The sequence below is a fragment of the Ammospiza caudacuta genome, chromosome 2, assembly GCF_027887145.1.
Source record: "Ammospiza caudacuta isolate bAmmCau1 chromosome 2, bAmmCau1.pri, whole genome shotgun sequence".
Taxonomy (NCBI): Eukaryota; Metazoa; Chordata; class Aves; order Passeriformes; family Passerellidae; genus Ammospiza; species Ammospiza caudacuta.
In genome coordinates this window covers 19360687-19387673 of record NC_080594.1, presented here as the reverse complement: position 1 = coordinate 19387673, position 26987 = coordinate 19360687, and the positions used below count along the sequence as shown (strand labels likewise).

Below are 26987 nucleotides of genomic sequence, written 5' to 3'. Positions count from 1 at the left end.
CCCTTTCTCCAGACATTTAGAGAAATATCGCTAATTCGTAAGCAGGGAATGCAGAATGAAACTGGAGTGGTTGGACAATGCTGAGACTCGAGTGTTTCTATACTGTGCCCCAGATGAGAAACTACAGAGGTCCTACAGATCCTGCTTAAAAAGGACCGGCCATGCTAAACACTTTGTTTTTCTTGTGGACCCTTCCATGTTTACGTGAGTTACTGAACAATCAGACCTTACAGCCTGTTAACAGTAGCAGACAGCTTCAGATTCCAGGGCAGGCATGGGTAATATCAATCATTTCACAGCCATCTATAGTTCCCACAGTGTGTTAGCAAAAAAATACTCAAAAAAAAGGAGAGAGATTTTTTCCCTTCTCACTGCTGTTCCTTTATTTTTATTAAGATTGAATTCAAAGGTTACCCACAATCTGTATCATACAGGTAGTCACAGGGATCTGATTTGGGGTCAGGTTATCAGCCTAAGTAATTGGCTCTGTTTTTCTCATTCTACTATCAATAACCACAGCCTTCTTGGCAACAGCTTATCAAGACAGCTATTTCTTAAAAAGGCTCATTTGAATTTAAAGTTGACATAAAGATACTTTGTGAAATACAGGGATAATCTCCTTTCCTTGCTCCTGGTTAACGTACTCTGATTAGGCACTGCTCTCTGACTTGGTATTGGGCTCACCAAATCTTGCTTCATCAGAAAATGGTTAATGGGGAATGTACCTCAAGAAACACTAGTAATTTTTTAATTCATTAGCATCAAAGGTAAAAAGGGACTACATTTCTTGACTGTGCCATTGGTTTGGTCCACCAGCAGCTGGCATCACTGATAGAGAATGCACAGGTAAGTATCACTAGTCAGCTGACATGGAACTACATGTTAGTGTTTACAATGGTCAGTATCCTTGTGTTAATGCTGAAATTATCAGGCCATACAATTACAAAGTGCATATAATTATAACAATGACTACTGGAACCAGGTTAGTTTGTGTACACAGACCAATTGCTTTCCCTTCTGGTCCAAAGGATCAAGTGAATTAAAGCAAGAACAGGAGCTGCTCTGGGCACCATAATCCCATGGTGAAGCTGAGGAACAGAGGGAAGAGAAAGATCCCACACAACACATTCAATATACAGAGAAAAAGACAACAATATGTAATGAAGTCCCTTTACATCCACCATTCAGACAGAACATACCTCCTTGGCCATGTCAGTGTATTTCTGTTTTTCTTTTGGATCTAGAACAGACCACCAATCTGCCAAGATCTTGGTTGCGCCACGATTATCGAGGCGAGGGTGTTCTTTCCGCACAAGAGAGCGGTGCCGTTTGCAGAACAAGAGAAACGCATTCATTGGTCGGCGAGCTCGCTGCTCTGAGGACTCGTCATCTTCAGTCTCATCAGCATCCTGCTCTAAACCATCAGGGCCAAGGAGCGGCACCTGGCAGAACCGAAAGGGAAGCGGTGTGAGCTCAGTTATCCGCGTTTTGCACAAAGACTGGGACTGTGTGCGCCGCATGGGAGTGAGGGAGAGGCACATGGATGCACACAGCTGTCTCCAAAGGCCGTCTGTTGCATCCAGCAGTGCAGAGTTCTACACCAAACCTCCTCACCTGATGGTCCCAGGTTCATTCATGCTCTCTGCAAGACTTAACGCCAACTTCCAGGTGGAAAAATTTCTAAGCTGAGGATCATTCTCTACTAACAGTCCTAAAGGGCCTGGAGGGACAAGATCCTTCTTACTCTCCTTCTAACAACCTAGAAATCATCTAAGGGGGATGAGGCAACCAGAGCTACCTTGGACCTTGATTATTCATGTTCACAACTACAGAGCACACAAGGAGGAACAGGTTAACAGTTTGTTTGTTTGTCCATTGCTTTTCCCCATCTCCTGCTGCTTACTGCTCAACCTGTGAGCAGCACAGCAGTGCAGCCACCACAAAGCTGCCCAGCAGAGGCAGAGGGCACATCTCAACAGAGTACGCTACCAAAACGTGCTTTCTCCACTTACAGGCTGGCTTAGTATTCCTACAAGGGAGGAGCTACAGAACTTACTGCATGAGACAAAAAACCACCTCCTACCTAACTGTGATGCTGCTATTTTATACCATGTTGTGAAAGGACCGGTAAGATCAACAGAAAGCACCATCACAGAATCAGGCTCTTGCTTATCCTTGTCAGGGTCACCCTCTCAGTGTATGGCTCAAGGGAGTCTCCTCAACACTGACCTTTCCATTCCTGCCTTAGGAAGGCACCAAGGAGAAACAGATATGAATGCCATCCACATGATGCAATCGTCACATCTGCAGAAACAGTTCCCACTTCTGGTTACAGAGAATGAGTCTAACTGGAAATGTGTGAAGTGCCACATGGCATTAAAAAAGGGTAAGGTCAGCGTGACTGAACAATACCAAAACACCAAGTGTCAAACCAGAGACAGATTACTTCTGCTGTACACTCAGTACTCTGGAGGATAAATTGAATTTCACATGCGAAGATAGCAAAAATTGTATTCAGCCTTTTCCTTCTTTTTCCCTTTTTAATCTTTGCAGTTTTAATCTTAAACAAAGAAGAATGAAAACTTTTAGTTTGGTATGCTCTTTAGAGCCACTAGAAGCAGATACCAGGCACAAGCCAAAGTCATGTGTAAAATATGCAATTAAAAAAAAAAGAACGTCAAAAACCCACTTAGAGCAATCAAGATTAGGACGTCCAACACATTATTAATACAAAGCAGATAAAACTATTCCAATCTACAAAAATTTGTCCACTATTTTAAAAGCATGATTAACAACTCACTTTCTTGTCTTTACAACCTTATGGGCACGGCATTGCATCCCTTTTTATTGGCTGTTTCTTCACAGAAGAGAACAAGACAACACAAAATATAGAACACAGCTAGGGAGAATATGATCTATCATTAAACATCTTGGGTCAAAGCATCCAATTAAATCTACCTTATCAATATCTTCCTCTTCTTCTTCCTCTTCTTCCTCTTCAGAGAAGTCAAGGAGTTTCTTGGCCAGCAGGGGATGCCACTGAAGACACTTCCTTTTTGGTCTCTTCCCAGTTCCTTCACCTTCTGTTGAGTGATCCTTATTCCTACTACTGCCTTTCATTACTGTGACCTGTCATGCAAAAAATATTTAAAAATTCACAACAAACCCTTAGGCATAAATGACCATCAAACCAGTGGCAAATATATGATGCAAGACTCTCAGATTTTTCTGGCAAGATATTAGATAGAGATTTATTCCAATTATCGACATAAGCATGGATATACTTTATGCATTCTTAACACTTCCACGTAATGCCTAGAGTAACTACCAATACAAAATTTAAGAGCATGAAGTAAGGATGCCAGCTAAGCCAGCTCTCAAATGTGCTCCTGTCTGAAGGATGGCAGAGAAGTCAAGTGAGTGACTCCACAGCTCTCTCACACATATATCCACTGCAGCTTTTCATATTTTGCCACTACAAATGTCAATGTCAGGACATCCCTCTTTCTCACAGTGGAACATATCACCATACACTCATGTGTTAATACACTTGTATACACCAGTATTGATACAGAGCCCCATGATATTATGAGCTAGGATTTGTCCAGTGCCATTAAAAGGTGCAATAGGGAAATCTGAGTCCCTAAGATAAGTGAATTTTAATAAACAGATTTGAAGCAAACAACCAGAGATAGTTATGCTGACATTTTCAAAGTACTGCACAGGAAACAAAAAGCATGTGCTGAGCCAAGTGCATGCAGAAGACAAATCATATTTAGTTGTGTGTGTGTCCGTATCTAAAAAATACCTCAGAACTACCTCTTAAAAAAATACATGCTTAATGCATCCAAAGTATCAGTTTAAGGGTTGACTTAAGAGATGCGCTACCCAACTAAAGGACAAATTAATATATATAAACAAATAAAACCAGCTCATCACATCAAAGTACTGAAGCACACAGCAAGTGCTCCTAGCCCAGAGCCTGGTCCCTTGTAGCCTTCTGTTAGCATAGTGCAGTATCAGTGGCAATCCTGATGGGAGCATGGCTAGCTTTCCAAGAAAATAACACAAACATCAAAACAAACTTAAGAGTGGTTAGCCAGATACATCTTATCCAATAAAGCAAATAAATTTGATGCAGTCTTACATGAGTTTCTCACCAGCAGGATAAAGTACCAGCATAAGCCCTGATCCCATAGGCAAAGCCAGAACAGGCTGTGTTGCTGACCCTCAGGAAAAGGGCACAGAAAGAATCAAACCTTCTAATTGCAAGGCCACAGTGCATTTTAGGATGCTGCTTTCTGTAAGATGCCTGGTGCAACACTAATGTTTCACCCTGCAGGGCCACACAAGAAAGCTACCACACTTGCACTTAGACCAGCTGTCCGAGCCACTGTGCCACCTCTGGGGCAAATGCCCCCCAAGAACCATCTTGCACCACTCCAGCCACATTCCTACACTTAGTGAGCACTAGTTCTGGTTTTGGATGATCTCTTCCAGGTGTTTCTTGTTGGTTAACTTCACCAGCATTTTGGCAATGTGTCCTTGCTAGCACCAGAAACATGCATAAGCAGCTGCTTCCCCTGCAGACTTCAGGAGTGCAGAAAGCTGAAGGACCTTCAGACACCACTTACTGTGTCTGAAGTAAGCAGATGTGCTTACTGGAGGAACAACTGAAGCCTGAAGGAAGGAGGTTCACAAATTTTAACTTACATTTTAAAATAGCATTTTCCTGGGCGTATATTGAAGTTTGTTAGATCTTCCCCACTTGTCAGCATATCTGCCCCACTACTCATGAAGGAAATGCTGTAACTTTTTAGTAACTTTGTCCCATTAAGTGACATACTTCGGTATCCACATCTGCCTAGAAAAACATTTAAACTTTGATTTTGTATCATGCACTCCTCTGTTCATTATCTGTAACCAACTTCTGTAGGTTACAGGGAGTTTTATACAGTACATAACCAGGCACCATTTTACCTAAATTTTTCATCCATCCTGACTTGCAAAAAACACATCCGAACACACAAACCATTTTGTCTTTAAAAACCCCATTAAAGTGTGGAAAATTAAGCCACAATCCAGTATCAGGAAATGTATGTTTGAAATTGTTTTTATCCCACTGTGACCTCTGCAATGTACCACACTGCACTGTGCTCTCCATCTGTCTCTCTTCCTAAAGTGCTGAACCACCATTTGCTTTTGTTTGGGGTATTTTCACACACAAATCATGAGTTAATGTTCAAGCAGGAACTTCAGCTCCCGTGGGCAGCAGAGGTTCGTTCAGAGATTGCTAAGTGATACAGATCTGCCTATTACTGCAGCCAATAAAGCATGTGGCCTATTTCTGAGCAGGATAAATACACTACAGTACAACAGGGAGAGCTACTCCAGCCCTCACCACTCATGTCCATAAACTAATCATATGGCTTCTGTCTACACTCAGTCCTCAGTATGATGAGTACTACTAGTAGCCTTCTACCTTGTTAGTGTGAAACTAAATTAACATTTGAGAAGCGCTCCATGATCCTTCTTTACAAAGCTCAGCTGAAGTCTCAGGGCTATTCCAACAACAGTACCACCTTTAGAGCTGGCCCCTCTCTGTCTGCTGCCCTTAAAAGGATGAGTAAGGGAAGACTTCACAGGACTTAGGTGTATTTTACATGTGCTCTCCATCACCCCTGAGACCCTGCCTATGCTCTGTGCTGAGTTTGGCAAGGCAGCACAGAGCCAAGCACCTTGCAAATTCCTAAGGGGCTCTCAGTACCTTACACCTCTTCACCACAGCTGAGCTCATAAATAATTTTTGTTTTCCTTGCATGAAGGCTAGGTATTAAACTCTCATCACTAAAATTAATTTATCAAAGCTCATTAGTGCTAAAATAAAAATGTACACTCAGTTCAGGAATTCAAGGGATGTTCATTAGGTTGTTTTAATAAATTGTGAATAATTTTACAACACAAGAGTCAGTCAAATCCTAGCTGTCATGCAAGTACCATTTGCCACAGAATAATAATCACTCTTTCTGCTTAGGAAAGAATCTCTGCAATGCTCAACAACAAAACCTCTGCTGATTTTGACCCCACTGATGGAAGGACTGAGGCAACAGACAGACTTCAAACTTCATGTTTACATCATGGCCTGGAAGTCACTCACTTCTCAAGTATGTCAAGCTATGTACGTGACCCTCTATGGCTGCTCTTCTTTCCTCTAAATAGGAAGCAATTAATAACAAACACATAAAATTATTTCCTTTCCTTTAAGGGTGGGTCATATTCCATTTTTATATACTTTTGTATTTCCAAATCCTCTTTCCCCATATTTATTTATTCAGGTCCTTGTAAGTTCTGACCTACATTCCAGGGAGAGAGAGATTTCAGAGACTTCTCAGAGACTTTGTTTTGGTGCACTTTTTGCTGATGCCTCTCTGTCAAATATAGGATTGGCATAATGAAAAATGTTCTAATTCTTTATTACATCACATGTGACTTTTCCTGTTAAAAATGGATGCCAACATAGTGTGGTAAACTTGTTTTCTCTGGATTGCTTCATCTTTTAATTTAATATGCCTGCACTTCATGGGCATTTGTCTCCTAATTGTTGCTATATTAACATACTCACATAATTAGAGAGAAACCCATAAAAAAAATCCAGGCAAATGCAAATTACACCTAACATGGACATTTTCCTTTTGGCAAGATGTAGCAGAATGCATGCATGATTATGATTAAACGACAATGAAAGCTTTACTGGAATTATTTACTTCTTAAATGGCAAAACATCAATGGAATCCAGTTACCTGACTCTTAAGATTCTATTTATTTATCTGAATTATTTTTCCCCTTGACACATCATCAATAGCACGTTAGCTGCTTGTTTTATATGACAGACTGGAAGCTGGCAAACAGAAGCAAGCAAAAATACCACCTGTTTCTCTTTCAGGGATCCTCAAGTACTGGCAAGCATCTCTACCAGCATGCTTTTAAAAAAAGAGCTAGACTTGGACCCTGCAAGAACTGAAGCACACATTTAAGCTTGGCAATTGAGAAGGTCCATAGAAAGTCACACAATAAGCCAAATCTTTGAGAGATTTGGGCTTAAAAAGTAGAGAAGATACACAACACCTGATGTGCAAAGTTTGCAATAATTGGAATTTATGAACAAGAACACAAAAAAAAAAAAGGAGTAATTTCTTCTACAGATATCAGTAAAAATATAATGTATCTTTTGAGGCAGATGTAATGGCTTTTAGAAGTTTGCAAGGGCAAAAATTATTAAAATCAGGCAACAAGATTTTACAAGTTACTTCGCAGCTTAAGGATGACAAAAATGAAGTGACAGACACTAGGGAGAAAGTAGGAATATTTTAACAAGGCAAGACAAAGGTATGGACAACTTTCCTTAAAATAAGCCACATATGCTTTATAATGTCACCAGAGGATACCTGTCAAGGCTGACATTCATGATCCATTGACAGCAAGATACCTTCAGGGTGACATTCTACATTTACTTTTAGTGCATATACAGACCAAACATTACAGAACTATTACATCAGTACAAAAAAGTTAAGAATTTCCTTTTGTGTGTGTGTGTGTGTGTGTGCTGGCTGTCCTTCTGCTCCTAGAAACATTAATCAAAGAATCACACTCTTCTTGGATGTCTTATAAATATGTATAGATAATAGAGCTTCAGAGGAAAAAAATATTCCTTAAGAAAAGAGGTGGATGGAGGGAAAGCAGGGGAGGAAACATTTAGCTTTTACTGCCTCTGTTTCTATTTCAAATACATAACTGTTTACAAGTCTTCATTTTTAAAAATGTTCATTAATAACAAGCATTTGATTACATTTGGTAATACTAAGTTTTGTTTTTCTGCTATCTTCCTCTGTTATTTATAAAAGTTTTTATACACAGGTGACCAAGTACTAATTCAGCAATACTAATTTTGGGACTATCTCATCCCACTGTTGATCAGCCACTGAAAATGCTGCATGTGCTAAATAAGCTACACTTGATAAACTACATCCATAAACACCAAAATCCTTATAAAGGTCTTCAAAAGCAGCCAAGTGCTCTAAGGCACTTGTTGTAATACAGGTTAGAAAGAAATGCAAGACCTGCAAAAGCAGAACCCCATGGATTGTGACTATGGCATGTTCCCTGTTGGAAGATTCTCCATAGAACAACATCTGAGCTTCAGTAACTTTCATTTCCATGAGGACAGTGGAAACAAATTTCAGATTTCCTGTTACCTTGAAAAAACCCCCACATTTTCTGGAGGCCAGCTGGGCTCTTGGTTGACTCAATGAAGATTACTGGTACAAAGGAGCAAAGGCAGAGTTTCAAGCAGATTTTCCACACTTTCTGTTCTGTTTTACACTATCTAAGTTCTCTACTACATGATAAAAACAAATGCTAATAAGAAAAGAGAGGAGTGGACTATGACACTAATAGCTTGTTGTTTTGGGGACTACTGAGTCAGTGACTTGAGCTGTTTCAATAAAGAAGCAGGAGACTGGGAAATGAGTTCATGTTCTCAGCAGTCTAGCGGGCTGAAGAGGTATTTGAATTTTCACATGAAAGCAAAAGGAGATTGTGGCTGGAAAATACACCTACACAAATACAAAGTGCGTGTTTTTTTTTTCAAATAAGTTTCTTTTAGCTCTGGAATAAATCAACCAGAATATTTCTATAATGTAAGACAAAAACTAGTAGGCACTAATTGCTGACCATTCAGTGAATATACTCTTTATTGCTTCACAGCAGAAAGCCATTAATGAGCTTTCTAATTTTCAGAGATGCGATGGTTTAATGGGGGACATGCTGAGACTCAATGGGGTCCTGTTTGCCAGTGGAGGTTTGGGAGAGACTGTCACCACATGAAACACTTAGCAACACAGCTACAAGTGTTAGTTAATTTTTAATGACATACTCTTCCATCTTCAGAAATTATTTTAAACTGTTCCTTATTCTCAAACTCAGATTTCAGTTGCTTGCTTGCTTTCTTCTCTAATACATAAAATTAAACCCCAAGATCACAGAAAAATGTCAACAGCATTTTTTTTTAATTTTTGGGGGGGGGTTTAAGTATCCATTTCATACCTGCCAAAGAGGAAGAAAAGCAACATATTACACAAGTCAATAGAATTTGAACTTCAACTCTACTCTTTCTCTTTTCCTTCAGACATGCAAAACAAGAAATATTTTCTTTGGCATTTTTTAATGCAAAGAAGTCAAGCAAGCTTTGTCTAGTAGGAAAAACACTCTATGTTAAACAACTGCACTCACTGTAACACCTTTTGCCTCTGTGAAGTGGCTCACTGGTGCAGATGAATGGAAAGAATCAAAGGAAGAGCTTGCCTTGCAGAAAAAGGTCTGGGGCTGCAAATCACTAACATCTTTACTCAAACAGAAGCATATTAACAGGAGCCTAGAGTCACTTAGGTAAAAGCAGTGTCTGAAGACTCCAGTCTTAACCATAACAGGACTTTTTGTGGTCTTCAATTTAAGTTACAGTAGGACATTTGCTATTGTAGGACTCATTTCAGACTTCAGCAACTGCAGAGGCAGGAACACAAACATCAGAAACCCAGTAAGTCACAGGCTACAGCTATGCTTACTTCACCAAGCAAGGCTCCAGTGACACACTCTGCTAGCCAAAATGTCTGGGTCACGAAGTGCAGAAGACAAGCATTTGTTATGGTAACATGCACCTTTCTGGACACCAGGTGCTAACCACCCTGCATGCCAAAGGATCACCAGCAGGTCTGCCTACAACCCTGTGCATCTGCAGGAACAAGGCACCTGGATTATTGGCCTAGTAACTTCCTTTGCCTGGAGCTCCTGGAGAGCAGGTAGGGGGTTCTCTCCTTGCATGCTCTGTGCAGTGCAAATGCAAAGGAACCACAAACCAGGGAGCAGGGCCAGGCCTCCTGCACATGTAGGTGAAGTCACTCACCCAGAAGAGGGACACACTGGCACACCTGCACTACTAAATATGGCTCTGCTCCTAGATGAAGGAGATGTAGCCCACAGAGCCTGGAAATTTTGGCAATCCTTTTGCTCCAAAGCAGCATTTCTTTTTGTTTCTACATTTACAGCTGCAACAGGAGAGAGCACCAAGGAACCTGGGAAGGTGAACAGAATAAATGCCTGAAATTCAAAACACAGAGGCAGCAGAGCCCAACCTACTTTGCAATACTTCCTCCCACAAGAGAGGAGATAATAACAACAGCTTCAGAGCCCTCTACTGATACCAGAGTAACTCATCAGCAGAGCACTTTTCACAGAATAGACTGAAAAGAGCAACCACCTCTCAGACAGGAGATGAGTGCTTGTCTGCAGGGCATCACAGACCATAGCAACAGCACAATCCAAAAAAACACTGACTTTCAGCAAGTTTGAGCTGAGAGAGCACACCATGAAAAATTTGCTTTGTGTTCCTGTCTAAGCAAGACTACCTGGGCCTACATGGGGAGCTGCTTTTCTAGAAAGACAGCTGTCATTCCTGCATTCCCCATTATTTCAATGTTGCAAAATGAAAGTCCTTGTGATTTGTTACCTGGATCACCAGGAGTTCTAGCTCTCTAGCTTTTGCAAGTCACTAAAGGCTTAATCTCAGCATAAAGGGTTTTTAGAGCCAGTGAGCTCACAGGCAAAATGGCCACACAAAACACTTAATGAATTTCAGTGCATGGACATTCTCATCAGATCATTCCCAGGAGGGCATCTGCAGTTCAGCAACAGCTTCCTCACTGAAGGGCCTATCAGGTAAGAAATCAAAGTCAAATTGGAATTTTATGTGAAGAAGAATGACAGCCTGGAGTTCTGCTCACAGCCTTTGGAGGATGAGACCCTATGAATGAAAGAAAAGTAAAAAAGTACATGTTCTAGACTTGCCACTCCCAAAGCTCTGTTTTTATCTGTGATTAGCAGGCGTACGAATTGCTGTAGGGTGCAGTCATGGCAGAAACACAGCCAAGTGCTTTTGTGCAGTGCAGAGCAGCACAAAGAGGAGATGTTCCTGCAGCAGACATCGCAGGGGGAGCTGAATGGTAAAATTGTTCAACTCTCCTTTTCACCTCTTGTTGATTGTGTCCCAGTATCTTCTGCAAAACCAGGACAGTGTAGCTGTGTCCATCACTACTGTAACCCATTCTAAGTTTTACCATGTGCCTAACGGAGCTTTCATAATAAAATTCACTCATAATTACCACCAGTGTCAGGGGAACCATATACAGCTGTATGAGCAAATGAATGAATTACTCCCTTAGTACATATTTAATAGGCCATAAAATATCCCTGTACAACCCCATATTATACTTTGTCTACTTCTGCTGTCTTCAATTCAAGTGCAATAGGCTAAGGCAGTTATCTAAACATTCCCTTGTACAGCTACTATCCACTACTCCTATGGAAAAAGAATCAAATTAATGGCTACAGAAAGTATTTACTCAGCTTTGTGTATCTCCAACATAAAGCCCATAAATCATGGTAATGTAACTCTTATGCATCTCAGAAACAACCATAAAGACACACAAGAATTTCAAATAAAAGGGGCTTGTGCCATGTTCACTAACAGAAATACTGCAAGACTGACTTAGTAATAAATTCTAGGCTACTAAAATATTTTCTTCAGTATTGAATTGTCACAATCACCTTTCATCCTCTTCCTTTACCAAGAGGGGTGGGTGTGTAAAGCCAAAAATGAGAAGTGAACCCTTGTGAGTCTGCTTCCTCTGTGAATCCCTCCCTACCAAACTCTGAGTTAATTTCCAAGCTATTGACCATATTTAAACCAGCAACACTTTGTCAAAATACATTGTATCTCAAATTAGGCATAACCCAAGTAGGTAAACAAAATGCCAAGAAGAGCAGAATTTTGCTGAAAGAAATGGCTACAAATCTCTTCTCACAAACAAGAGGAAATGGCCTCAAGTTTAGATGGGATATAAGGAAAAACTTTCCCATCAAAACGGTTGTCAAGCATTGGAACAGGCTGCTCAGAGATCTGGTTGAGTCAGCACCCCAGGAGTCTTTTAAAAGACATGTAGATGTGACATTTAGGGACATGGCTTAATGGTGGACTTCAATAATTTTCAAGGGTTTTTCCTACCTAAGCAATTCTGCGATTCCTTTAAAAGTAAGGAATCACACACATCTGCACACATTTATCAGTTATATTCATATTTATCATCTTGCTAAAGGCAGCATTTTAAGACTCAGGAATGAGCTTTTAATTCAGACTAGATTCCTTAATGCAGTGGTTTAGTCTGATCATAGAAAGAGATGCTAAAGGAACTTTAATTCTAGTTCCAGAAGTATCACTGTCTCTCAGAGCTATGCAGATCCACATGAAAATGTTTTGGGTATATGAACACTTGTAATGATTTTGAAAGCAAATGTATTATATTAATACGCAATTTTCAAGTGCCATCTAGTGGCTATTTTTTATTTCACACTGGAATTTAAAAATAAACCTTCCCTTTTCCTTATCCTTAAAAGTTTTAGAAAGTTCGTTATTTCATTTGCTTCCTGTTATTTTATAATGTGACTCTTGACTGTGCAATGGTAAACAGATGTTTGAATTAAGCCTAAGTTTGAGCATTCTGATGAACTGAATTTGGGCCAGAAAACAGCTGATTTCAGAACTAAAGAATTGCAAAAGGGGGAAAAAACCCCAACCTTATCCCTCTCTTACCCATGGAAACAAGACACCAATGTCAGTATTACATAGAACTTTTTCAGTAGAACTCAATGACTTCTTATGAGAAAATTGTGACTTGTTAGAAGTCTGTAAATAACTAGGGTGTCAAATCAATTCTGATTGATTTGATTCTAATCACACAAGAAAATCCTGAAGAAAATGCATGTTCTAAGCATTCCTTACACTGGATAAAGCAAAAAATCCACAGTGCCGTATCAAAAAGTTTTTCCTTTACACTCAACCCAACCTGTGATATTACACAGGCCCAAAATTTAAAATACTCAGCAAAATCTGACTACTTAACATAGCAGTCTCACAATGGGAACAATTACTTCATGTATTCCGTGTCCCATCTCAAATATCCTCTTATTCTCCAAGTATAAGGAATTGGACTCCCCAGGTATCTCAAAAATGGCTAACTGTGCACACGCAGTAGTGTGCCCAAGACAGCATCAAACCGCCCATGTGTCCCATGCAGACAACCTGTGTGAAACACGCAGAGCATATCAAATCCTGAATTTAACATGTCTGGAAAGACATCTATATGTGCTTCCATTCCACCTGGAAAATTGTGGAAGACTCTGTCAGGCAGCCAACCAATCAAGGAAAGTATCTGGGCTTCTTCACAACGAACCTCTGAGAGCCCAAAAGTAAGATGGTTCTATTTCTGTAATATACTTTTGCACAGCTACAGTAACACACAAATAATTTTGTGCCCACCTATGGCTATAGAAAAAGTATTAGAACTCAGAGGCTGAGACAGAGCCAAAGTTAAAAACATATCATAACCAAACATCATCTTCGTTATTATTCTACTGAAAGACTTGTTAGCTGTGGCAGAAACAAATTCTCTGGGGAAAAAAATGTAAAAATGCTTCAATCTTATTAATTCTGTCTTGAATTCAAAGGACTTGAACAAAAGGTGTGAGCATTGCATCTTCCTGACTTTTGCAGTTTGGAAAGAGTCTAACAGAGATGAAAAATCTTAGACAAAAGGTCAGAAATAAATTCATGGGAAGAGAGCTTTTCCAGTTCCCTGCTCCCTTCTGCTGTCTCTCCCTTCCAGAAAACAAAGAAATTGAAAAGAAAACTTTCACATTCAGCAGCCTTTTTGTGTGCTTGTTCCATGGGTAATCGCAGAGACATTACACCTGCCCAGCAAGGCACGCTTTGGATGCAGCTCCAGGCAGGCGTCCCCAGAGCCGTGGAGCTCAGAGGATGCAGAGGAGTGACAGGCAGCTCATGCACCTGGCAGGGCCACAGTGCTGCCCCTGCACCCCTCAGCCCCTGCTCAGCAGTACCATCCCACTTGGCACTGACAGCAAGGAGCTCGCTGGGCAGCCCCACCTGCTCGTGCACTCCAATGGACAGCCCTGGGAGCGCCTCACCCGAGATCCAGCCCTGGCTCCCACTCCTCAAAGTGCTCACAACCCTTACACACCATGAACCTCCCTGATCCAGGGCTCATCCAACAGCCTCGGTGTAATAACCCATCTACAGGCCTGGAAAATTTACAGGATAGGGCAACTCCCTCTGGGCAATTGGACACAATGCAACACAAAGATCTGGAGATGCAGGAAATCACAAAGCTGCCCCCGAACACAAGAACACGGCATACATATGCAATGGCTGAAACAGTAAAAAAAAAATAATTACATAAGACACAGATGAAAGGAATAAACAATGTTACTTTAAAAGCCCTCAGAAGGTAGAATGCTATATATTCCATATATAACCTCAATAAAGCAGCCCCAGCTATTTAGCACCTTAAACTCCCCTTTAAACACCTACCAAAATAATTTAAAGTTCTATAGTTCCATTATCCCGTTGCCTAAATCACTGTACTCAGCTAATTCAGTTGTTGATTGTCCTTTAATCCATTAAAAGGGCATGGAAATTTTGGCCTACACTGCTCCAGGTTCTTTCTACGATGAGAGTACTTTGTGCATTCCCCCAGGTGCGTCCCATCTAAGAGCCCATGTGTTAAAATGATACAAGCTAAGTTAGCAAAGCAGTTCCCCCAGGATGCTACACATCACCAGTGAGTCTACTGCTCTTTTTTGCTGGTGAAATGTGAGCTAAAATTCTGCATGGACATTTACAGTACTTTTTTATAGAAAAGGTCTAAAGATCAAACCCACACAGGTTATAATTTTTTTAAAAAGTAATTTTACTTTCATACCATAATTTTTAAAATTGCTTTAATTCACAGCTACATATGTATCAATATGAGCTACACAGCCCCATATAATGGCAAACAATGTGTAAGAGTAGACCTGTATTTCACTGATGGCAATTCACTGTAGCATTATGGCCATATTCTCCTGAAGCTCCATGGATGTTGAGTATGAATGACTTCAAATTCCTGAAGAAAACAAGATACCAAGAAAATGTGTTCTTTGCCAGGGAGGTAGCTTGATGCTAGAAGACATTTGAGAGTTTTTCCCTAACAATCTCGCAGATAAGCTTTGAACTAAACCATCAAAAGTAAGCAGGGCTGTAGACAATGCTCCCATTCTCAAGCATATGCATGCTCATGTGCAAAAATGCATCACCACCTCGAGTTCTGCTGAACATAACAGTCTCTTTTAAGGAGAAAGAGACTTGGCTTATTTTTAATTCATAGAAAGACAATCACAGGATTCAGCAACGTCCACTTCTGAAGATCTAAAGCTAGAAATGTGACATAAGCTGCATGTGAAAGATTTAGGCACAAAAATACTTTTGCATTGTTCCTCTTAAAATACCATAATACAGTTATTAATTTTCATGCACTAATATTCCAAGAAAAGGGCAATATTAAATACTAAATTCAGCAGCTGGGGGTCTCTAGTCCTGCTCAAGGCTCAAAGCTGAACCACACTGCTCAGGACCTCACTCAGGAGATTGAAGATTCCACCACCTCTTTCATCACTCTCACAATGGAGGGTATTTTTCCTTATGCTTAACCCAAATTTCCCCATCTGAAACTTCTGACAATTACCTCATGCCTGTCCTTTCACTAGACATCTCTAAAAGGAATCAAAGTCCCTCTTCTTCATAATGATCCTACAGGGAGCTGGAGTCACCTGGAGTATCCCTTCAGCCTTCTCAGGTGGAACACAAGGAGCTCTCACAGCCTTTCCTGGTATGTCACACGCTCTGACCCAACCCCAGAGTGGCCCTTGACAGTGCTCCTACAGTTGCTCTGTATGGGTGTTCAGTCTCAGGAGCTCAGAGCAGGAAAACCCTTCTCTCAGCCTGCTGTCACACTCCTGCTCGCAGCCTACACTTTGCTTTTGTGGCTACAGGGTCTTGCTGCTGAATTCTAGTCAACTTACAGCCCATTATGATCACCAGAGCTTCTCTGCAAAGCTGTTTTCTGCCTTTCTTTTTGTTAAACGTCTTGGGCTCCTGCTAGCCCACATCAACTTTCTCAAGTTCCTCTGAATGGCAGCTCCTGTAATCCACTACTTCCACCAATTCGGTGTCACCTTTGATTTGCTGAGAGTGCACTCCAACTTGTCATTTGTACCACCAATGAAAATATTAAACACTGGCACCAATATCAGCCCCCAAGGAGCACTGCCAATAACTCTCTGCCAATTCAATGTTGGCACAGCCAGTTTTTCCACACACTGCAGTCTATCCAACAATCCATCTAGGGAGAATTCATTTGGCTCCAGGGATGCTAATGGAAGTGTCAAAAAACTTGGTACCATCAAAGTAAACAAGGTCCTCTGCTTCTCCTTTGCTAACATCTTTCTCTCTCCACCACTTCTTCACACTCAGGAAGAATTTGCCCATGGTAAACTCATGTTTAGCTGTTTCCTGTCCTATTCTTGCTCTTCATGTATCTAGAAATGACTTCCAGGAGGACCAGTGCTGCAGTCCTCTCAGTGACCAGGCTGAGGTCAGTCAGCCTGCTGTTTCCCAGATGTTTCTTAGTGCCTTAGAGCACAATGAAACACCTCAGAGTCTGATTTCTTCTGCCTGCATGATCCACAAGAATGATAACTCTGTTTCATTTGACCTGTGGTGACCTGAGATTACAACCATGCAACCTGTTTGCCAGCAATTCCAAATGCAGAAGAGCTGGAAATACTGGTATCTGGAGAACAAGCAGCACAGCCAGTTTGCCTCAACCCTTCCTGTTCCTTTCAGGAAGCTACCCAATACTACAAACTGAAGCTTGCAAACTCCTCTGCCCCACTTAAAAATTAAAAATCCCTGAAATCTAAACACAGTAAGGTATTTTAATTGTGTTTGAAAATATGAGTCCAAGCTTTCCTCTACATTCTAAATTTTTTAAAAGCTTGGTTTTCAATAGGGGGAAGAACAAGAAGTTACTGTGATTCTAAGGCAAGCTCTAAAAAAACCTCAGCAAGCAAGACAAGAAGAAGAAGCAGGTGAGCTTCCTCATCAAATAATGAACATCTAACGAACAAAGCCTAAAATCCAGATGTTTGCCATCCTGGGAGGTCTGCAATGGACAGGTTATTCACAAGTCTATTGTTCTAGGCTCCAGGGTTTAAACACAAACAAGTTTTCCCTGAAAGTCTAGGTCCCTGACGAGCTGGTAAGCAACTGGACGAACAACCACGTATATTTTGCTCACAAAAACTTAGCAGAATCAGTGAAGATTCCAAATTATGTCAATAAGCTTGGACAGGACTTTCCAATCTAATTTCTAAAATAACTTGCTCTGTTTGCCACAGTTTGCAATTTGGGAGAAAACAGGTGGAAGGCCTTTGCAATACTCTAGAATTGCCACAGGATACATTAATTTGGCAGCTATCTCTGGGGTGTATGGGTCTTTCACAAGCCTTGAATGGTGACACAAAAAATATCACTGCAAGCCCACTCAAGAATCAAACAGTGGAAATCACCTGAGACAGTTCCTACTATGAGTAGTCTAGGTCTGCACTGAAACCTCTGCAGGAAGCAGAGAGAGATTTTTATTTTCTTTTTAAAGAGATTTTACTGGAGGGGCACTTTGGAACACAAAAAGCTCTCAAACATGGCTGTGGATCCTTGCTTATTAAAGGCTGGGCCTTAATGAAGCCCTCTCAGAATGGGTGGATTTCATGCATATGTGAACTTGAACACATACCCGTCATTAAGCAGCAACACAGAAACACTTTGTCCTCATCTCCTCATGCCCATTCACAATGTAATACTACTCACATTGCTGGACCCTTTTTGTCATTTAATAAACAAATTGAAAAAAAACCAAACCTCATTAATAAAAAGTTTTTAAAATATGAGCCAACAAACCACAACCCATTTAGGCTCTCATCACTCTCAAAAAATTATCTCCATGTGTATCCAACATTTTCAAAAGACTGGGGAAACAGACGGATATCTCCTGAATACTCTGGGTATCAATGGCAGGCTTCTGAATACTTGTTATGCAGTTTACTATTCCTTGTGCTCTTGGAGTGAGTACATCCTATCACCTGTGGTCATTATCTGTGACCCGAGCTCCTCTGCTGACATAAATTGCAATGATGTGGTGAAGGAAAGAAGCAGACTTATCTGTGGATGTGCCAGGTTATTTGGTCAACCCTACCTTCTTCACACCACTATATGAACTCAGAAGAGAGACTCCTTTAGTTCAGTGGGTTGTAAGGACCCGTTTTTCCATGATCAATGTTAACACTTTCCTGAACTCTTGATGTTTGGGATGTTCATGAAGTTACAAGTTAACACTGCAGACAGCTTAAAAATTTCCTCCAGATAGGAAAATTTTTTCTCTGGAACATGAAAAGTGGAAGATGAACTCACATGTCTGTGCTTCAACATCTTTTCTGTTTTCATTGCATCAGATTAAATGACTCATCCCTAAAACCAGATTTGTGAAAACTGGCTCTTGGTAACTCTTCCTGATGTTGGCATTAAATACCACAGTTTGCTTTATATCACAGTTAAATTATAACAAGTCAAACATTTGGCTAAAGCTTAGGAAGTGCAAATGAGTTCTCATCATTGTAAACATTCTTAGTACAAGGGCAAAGTCAGCTCACAGGAAAAAGTAGATCACTTCCACAGACAATTATCTTTAATTCACACTTCCAGCACACAGGCCTATCCCTGCAGGAGAAATCCAGAGACAGCAAAGGCAGATTCCCAAAACGTAAAGGCAAAGTATTCAATATAAAACATTTACAGGCTGAAAGAGGATACCTCAGGACCACCCACGGCAGCAACAGCAACTTCCAGTACAACACAACCAGCCAGAGGGATGATTTAAGAAAAAAGGCAAAAGAAAAAGAACTGTAGGAAAACATTTGACGTAGGCATTCCTAAGAAACACTGAGGTCTGGAAGGAGAGCACTAACACAACATAAAACACAGGTTCCCTCTGCTGCCAAGTCCCATAATCTGTGATTCAGCTCTTTGAGTGCATATGAAAACGTGTGAGTGAATATGAAAAGTGTGGAAAACATCTGCCTTTTAATTTGGGGATTTGTTGTTGTCAGTTATTCTTTTTTAATAATGCCTTGTACACCTCAAAAATACTGAGTAAAACTGTAAACCGAAGAGCAGTAGTCAAAAACAACGTTGACACAAGTAGAGGATATTGGCTTGCACTGTTTCATTAGATCTCCTTTTGGCAAGATTTTCTGGAGAACCCCCAAGAAAGTACCAGAGGCCCATAAAAACTGAAAGGAGAAGTTCTTTTAGTAAAATGGATTATTTAAACTTTGGGTTCTCATTTTGTTTTTATTATTACCTATTTAAAACTCACATTTCTTAACCAACAGTGAAAGAAAAAGTGGCTTCATGAAAAAAACTCCAACATTCTGGCTGCAGCTGAGTGGTGAAAACTGCTCCTGTAGTTCTCCAGCAGAGAAAAACCAAAACAATAAACTTCCAGCCAACATAAAAAAGCCACTTCACAAGTAAGACACACCTCAAACAAGATTGGATAGTTAAGATTACAGGTAGGCTTTATGGGTTTTATCTTCCTATCTTTATAACCACAGAGAAACAAAGATGGAAATACTGTTTTTCTTAGTTCTTTTGATCACTACTGGGAATCTTTGCTGATTGTGTAACACATATAGAATGCAGTACTTGTGAATGCCTCCAAACTTTTAATGAGCTTTACAAACTGTATTATTATGCTTATGCATATATTTCTAGATGGAAATACAGATATAAGTTTAGACAAGACATATCTACATCTAAATATGTATACATGTCAGGTCATAAACCCAAGGTTTTACATCCAGCTGCTCTTCTATAGGAGAAGTGGCAGCTGTGCCTGCAGACAAGTCAAAATAAAGTTTACTGAAATAAAACTATCAATACAAAACTATTCATGTAAAAAGAGTAATTGCTGATGAAACCCCTTCCTCTACATTTAAGGAATTAAGCTCTCTGAATAGAGAAGAATTTTCCATTTTTTTCTGTTGAGGGGTACAGCAATGTCATTGAGGTTTATCTTTTTAATAATGATTTGCTGTACAGTCAGTTTTCAATGAAGGAATTGATCATGCTCAAGTAATTGTAAATGATACAATGAAGTCAAAGATCACAGGATAGCTCTTATTTGCCATTAATTTGGTTGACTCAAATGTGGCAAATCTGCTTTCAGTTTTTCTTGAAAGCTGATCAGACTCCCTTTTCTGATTAGGAACCACAGCAGAGAGATTTGCATTAGGAACCACAGCAGAGAGATTTAAATTACAGAGCAGAACAATAACAGCCACCTTCCACCTTTTCACTTTCCTGCAGTGAACTCACTTGTTGCAGAAGGAAAACTACTTGCCCATCAACCCTCCCTCAAACCTTGCCTTGCTCAGAACATTCACCCACTGCCTGGAACAGAGGGGAGCAGAAGCCGGATGGACACGACATTGACCACCCAGCGCTGATGAATAAAGAATAATGAGCAGCCCACAATGCACCCAAACACTAACAGCCAAGTCTCCTTACTCCTGCTGTGTCCTTATGAAGGCAGCTTTCCTTGAAAACACCCTGCACAATACAGCAGCTGCCATCTCAGCATTCCTTCGATCACACTACGCACGGCAGGTGAGTGGCTTTGTCACCCACATCTCTGCCTGCAGCTACCACAGGACAAAACACCCTGTTAGAGCCACCAGGAGAGCTGAACAGCATCTCGGGCCCTTCCCTTCCCTGCATAAGGGACTGCAGGAAGCCGAGTGTGGGCAAACCTCCAACGTCCAAGAGGGACATCTGTGCAGCAGGGCTGACAAGTGCTTCCAGCTACAGCATCAAACTCGAGGCACTGGGGTTTTTATGCTGCAGATTCCTTCCCTCACTACATAACTCAGCGCTCTTCCTACGTCACCCAAGTCAGCAGAGATTTCACTTGAAACAGACTCAGCTGCCTGCAGAGCAGTGCCAAGCTTGGGGCCATACACGGCCCCATTTGCTCCACAATGCCCACTCTCAGTGCACTGCCAGCCTCCTCTCCAAGGGCTTAAAGCTAGGGCCTCTGCACACCTTCCCATCTGCAAGGCTCACACCTGCAACAGCAGTGAACTGACTCCAAAGCAGCCTAAAGTCATCAGGAGAGAAGATGCATAATAAATAAGCAAAAAAAAAAAAAAAACAAAACCAAACAAAAAAATCCCGCCCTCAAACAAAAAAGGCCTTAAAGACTAACTCCTTCCAGTTATTATTTAGATGCTTGCTCTGAGATTGATACACAAGTGCCTGTGGAGAGGGGGGATGTGACAGCAGCTATATTGGACAGCATGGTCAAGATTATAAACAAGCCGAGTGTGGTAATCATCACACACAAAAACCCAGACCCACAAAACCATCTCTCTGGAGAAGAAAAGCAATCACACCAAACAAAAATACCAGGTTACTTTTCTACCTCTTTGTCTTGTTTTGCTAAGAAAGCCCAAAAGTCTCTATTATGATACCAGAGAAACTATACACAAATATATATTACACCAAGCTTAGACTCAAAGCTAATTTAAATCAGCGTGCATGAGAATTAGGAATACAGACCATTACTGAACTACTGACACCTTTGTATTCAAAGGGTTTTCTTATTCACCCTCAGACAATTAGAGACTCTGCCTTCTGTGCTTCATGGAAAAACACCCTTCACAACAGAGATAATGACCTATAATACCTATACCAAGTTATGAAAATAAAATCTTATAGCAGGAGAAAGATCCAGAAAGACGAAAAGCAAACTGACAGCTTACATAATGTTTGAAAACCACTACTGAATCACTCCATGCCTTCATTCTGGAGCAGCTAGCTCTTCACCACAAAGAGTCTCCAGCAAAGCCAAAGATTAATAAAATAGGTAAGTCAGGACAAATAAAAAAAATACATTCAGGTTTGTAATTTCACATTTTGTAGATGCTAACTGAGCATCCTGTATGCACTGTTATCACTTTGAATGGATGTTCAATGAAGAAAGACTGACTTCGCTGGTTTTTTAAGTGCTATCTGAAAAAGTTCTAATGCAGTTCTTATTGCTTTGCACAATAAAAGCATAATGAAATGCAGTGTTTTAAAATGGTCTCACTGGAGAAAGTATAAAATAAGTAATTTGCCAGAAATCAGACTTTCTACTCTGCTGTATTATACATACAGTGAAATTACTAAATTGGAACAGCTAGGATACAGTTTAACACATACAACTTTTGTATTTTCTACCTCTATCAAATTTGTTTATTTTACTGTATAAACATATTTACAAGAGCCAGGAGTGGGGAATTTCACCCCTGGAGAGAGAGACTCTTCTGAATTATGAATTGCTTTATGACATTAAATCCTAACAAGATTTATCTCAGAAGACCACTTATGCTGGAGCCTGCTAGAGCTCAGTGTCAAGATGCACTATATGCAAGTTCTGCATCAGATTAGAAAGCAATTACATCACTCAGTGACTGTTTGGTATTTGACATTTTGTTTTCTCTGGACTACCTGTGTCACATAACTTTTCAAACACCATTACAAAAATTCACATCAGCAAAGAGAATTTTCTACATTTTAGGCTACGGAAGTTATCTTACATATACAACAAGCCCTTATTTACACAGGAACAGTTAACTAAAATTAACTCAGATGTTTTCAGTTCTTACTTCAGGCAGACTTGTTTACTCTCAGATAGCTTAGGCTTGTTCCTTAACACCACAAAGCTCAGAGGATGCCAGGGAAATACAGCTGTACCAATGTTGGAATTTACATCCATGGCATGTGACTGTCAGCGTATCACAAAAACCAGGCTGATTTCTGATCAAAGAATCCACAAAGCTGAAGCCTTCTAAGACAAATAATTTAGAGAGTTCACTACTTTGATTTAGGTTAAATGGATTTATGAGCTTAGAAACAGGACTAAGTTACTGTAATTTGAGCAGGTGAGCTGTGTAGCTGACTATACATGCACACTTTGGCCTACAGCAAAAGCCAGGTCAAGCACATTTTTCCCTTATGAAAGCCAAATGATAGGAGATTTGAATGGAGAAAATTCCAAGAAAGGGGATTTATGGAGTCTATCTACTTCACCTCACCACTGGGACAACAGCATTCCCAGCAGAAGCTGCAGACACCCAATCAACAAAACACCCCTATCCTGTGATCTGCTGCAAGGTCCATCCCATGGGAGCACCAGACTGCTGTTCACACCATAACACTCACCACATTCCAGAGAGCACTGACCATCAGGAATTTTCCACATGTGAAAACTCTGCATGGTGTGTCCCACCACATGCCTGGCCACGTACCTCACACAACAGCTAGCTCTTAATGCATCTCTCATGATGACACAAAGAGGGACACAGCAGCACCTGCGAAGTGACTGCAGAGGGCTGCCCACTGCCATAGGAACAGACAGCTCTCCTACTACAGCTGAAGTTTGAGATACAGGGTTGCAGATCAGCGACACATTACACAGCCCGTTTGTTCATCACTGAATGAACTGTTAAAAGGCTCAGACACATCATCAGATGGTGGCCAGATACTGGTGATCCATCTCATCCTAACTCAACAAAGTTGTTGCCAGTAGTCAAAAACAAACAAGGATTATCTGGAATTCTGTGTGTGCCCTGCACACCTCAATTTATGTTTAAAGGAGAATGGCGCAATACTGGACTGGCTGAGATTTAAATTAAGACAATATTAATATAAAAGTTACAAGCTTGAGTTGGAGGAAAATGGGGAAGCAGGCCTCTTCCTGAACAGAGAGACAGTATTAAATGCCATAACTAACCACCACAATCTTGACTCTTGACCTATTTTAAGTCACAGGCCACAAGCCCAGCAAGGCCACCTTCTTCAGCTGACTACACCGATCAACAGTACCTACAGGATCTAGGAACTAGTAGATCTAAGTTATCAATGAACTCCTTGTGTCCCCTGAGCTCTAAAACCATTACCTCTGGCTTGACAGGAGGTGAAATTTACCCACCTTCTTCCCCCAGCAGGAAACTTGGATGAATGGCAACTGCTGCTAAATCCGATGTTAATTGGAGTATCCATCAATCTCTAGCAAAGAGATTACTCCTGGGGAAGACATTATAGTCTGGAAATGCTGCAAACTAGAGATGCCTGCTCAAGTCTGGAGCCAAGGGCTCAGAAGCCTCCCAGGACCCAAGCAGGCACCTTCCCCATGGGAAACAGAAGTGCCCCAGAGACACAAGTAACTGTGAACTGCACGGCCACTCCCAAGGCTCATCAGGATGCTCCTCACCTGTTTGCTTAGCCTGAAAGCAATGACCAAGTCTGCCAGTGCTTCAAAGTAGATCAAGTTTGAGAAATGCCATCAAACACGTGGGAACTGCAAGCAGACCTGCAGGTGTATCCCTGTAGCTCACAACAGCCACAGAAGAGGCTCAGGCTCATGTACTGGCTCACTAAGAGCCACTGGTGTTCAACATAATCCCAGGAAAAAGCTTTTGTCAGGAGAGAGTTGTACAATAACAGAACTTCCTACGTTTCACATATGGTCTTCAAATTCTCAAGCAACAAAATCCTTGACCTAAGCATCTCACAGCTTAAAAAGAGTATCTGACACAGAAGCCAATCTCCAACTGGAAAATGTTCTCAAAGAAACCAGAGATCTGAAAACTATCTTGACTCAACACAGATATTTGGTATAGCTCAGAATTACACAAACCAGAAAATGCAGTTCTCCCCAAACTCTTAGGGGCTTATCCACATGGACTGTCTGAAAATTAAACACAGAGTATGTAACTACAGAAAGTGAAATGCTCTTCACCATCACCCCTCTCCCCCTCAATGGATCCCAAACCTTGCCTGCTAACTCCTAAGATACTTCAAGAGGGTGAGGGATAAAAAAAGAAAAAAAGGCCAAAAAGGGGAAGTAACACAGGCATAGCAACACATCTGAATACCTACTGACATGTTCATGGATCTATCAGAATTAGGACAGATTGCTGCTACCTGCTTTACACTACACCAAGAAAGGGAGTGAGAAAGGACTGAGAAGAAAGTGGGTTTATCCTGAGTTTCAAAAGAAATCTTTCCTCCTTTCTCCATAGCTTCTCGCTTTGGGGAGAACATGATCAATAGTAAAAAAGCTGCTCAGATACCTGATTGATAATGAATTTCAAAAGAAAAACCTTGAGTTTCACAGGTTAACTCTCTCATGAAATAGAATTTCTCTTTAAAACAAAGCTTGGCATAAGGCATACTAATTCCCAATATTATCCATATAACCAGAAGTTACTTTCACTTGCAGGTTGATATAGCTTGGACATGTTTACAAACACAGCCGTGAAACGGGAGTTGAAAAACCACTCATATTTCCATATGTGTATTCCTGGGTTCTTTCAGACTATTCTGAACTCCTGGGCCCAGTCCCTTTGCTCTGCCAAATTTCCCCAAGCCAGCCTATGGAGCTGCTCCCAGAGATGCAGGACGCTTGCAGCTGACACTGCACAAGTCTGCCTGTACACACTGGGCACAACAGAGCCACAGAATCGAGCCATTCCCTCAGGTGCTGGACTTGATGAGCCTTGTGGGTCCCCTCCCAGCCCAGAACGCTCAGGGCAAAGAATGACAGAACCACAAAGATACAAAGAGAAAAACATTGGAAAGGGCTCAGATTTTACTTCCATAAGCTCAGCGCCTGGAGGGGAAATTCTCAAGCCTCCTATTTAATATGCAAGATGAAAAATATGTATGGTAAAAACCTTCATATATGTGTTATCTTTTTTAAATATATATATACACACAAACATATAACCTGAACAAACAAGAAGGAAATGTAAGCTTTCTGTGAAATCTTTCATACTCCTACTTTATACTTCACAAGATGCATTTTCTTGTTAAATTTTCCTTCTTATTTGCAACAGCAACCTACATGTTATATATATATATATATATATAAACACACTGATGTCTCAAATTCTGCAAACAGCAGAAATGAGAGGCATTTCAACTCCAGCACGGACATACATATACCCTTTTATTATTCTGAACCGTTTCAAAATCTCACCTGGATTTATTTAACTACATACAGTCAGTGGAATGTTCCAAAATGAAAATTCTGCATTGACAACCTGCTATTTACTAATAAATAGAGAAAGTGTATGAACACAAAACTGCATGAGGAGAAAACATGCCTTCCCTCGACAGGCACTCCTGGAAGTAGTGATGCAAGCCTGACATTTGCTGACTCAGCAGCCAGGCTCCCTGTCAGCGCTGTGTTTAAGGACAGAAAGAGCCCTGTTAGCTGCCAGCGCTATTCCGAGCCAGCAGAACAACAAGCGGATAAACAGATCGCAGCCCCAGCTCTGCGTCACCAAAGCTGCCCACCAGGTTTTGTCTGCAAGACCAGTTTCTGCGCATGTGACCCATTTCCCTTTCTCCCACACTGAGCCCAACAGGATAGCAGAGCTGCCAGACAAGGCAGAATCAGGCCTAAAATTAACTTTATCAATCACAGTAAAACCATAGGAAGAACCCAATTAACTCTGCTCCCCCAGGCTGAATTGTGCAGGACAAACAATGCACATTCCTACCATTCTTCCAGCTTCTGCATTCAGCAGATTTGTCACAGAAACACTATAACCAGCCCGCAGCCAAACCTGGTTTGTTTTTTTTTTTTTGTTTTAAACACCATTTTTGCTAGGAATTCCTGAACATTCTCTTCCACCTCCCACCAATGTACTTCTGTAGTTACTAGCCACCTTCAAGCCACATTTCTAGTTTTGCAGAAGCATTTTGGTGGAATGGACAGACAGGTGTCCAAAACCACTGCAGCATTCCTATGTCTGGAACTTTAACCACAGCATTTAATAGCCTAAAGTAACTGTGATTCCAGGTGGTTATTGCT

At 40.9% G+C, this 26987-nt stretch overlaps 1 protein-coding gene across 10 annotated transcripts in view; it reads right to left on the bottom strand.

The window, feature by feature from the left end:
- BBX (BBX high mobility group box domain containing) overlaps positions 1 to 26987 on the bottom strand; it is a 140589-nt gene that overhangs the window by 62453 nt on the left and 51149 nt on the right. For all 10 annotated transcript variants that reach the window (XM_058822550.1, XM_058822554.1, XM_058822544.1 and 7 more), the window contains exons 3-4: positions 2959 to 3129; positions 1200 to 1442 (exon numbers count right to left, since the gene is read on the bottom strand). In XM_058822550.1, the coding sequence (XP_058678533.1) occupies positions 1200 to 1442; positions 2959 to 3120 (405 nt within the window). In that variant the 5' untranslated portion in view covers positions 3121 to 3129. The remainder of the gene's footprint in view (positions 1 to 1199; positions 1443 to 2958; positions 3130 to 26987) is intronic.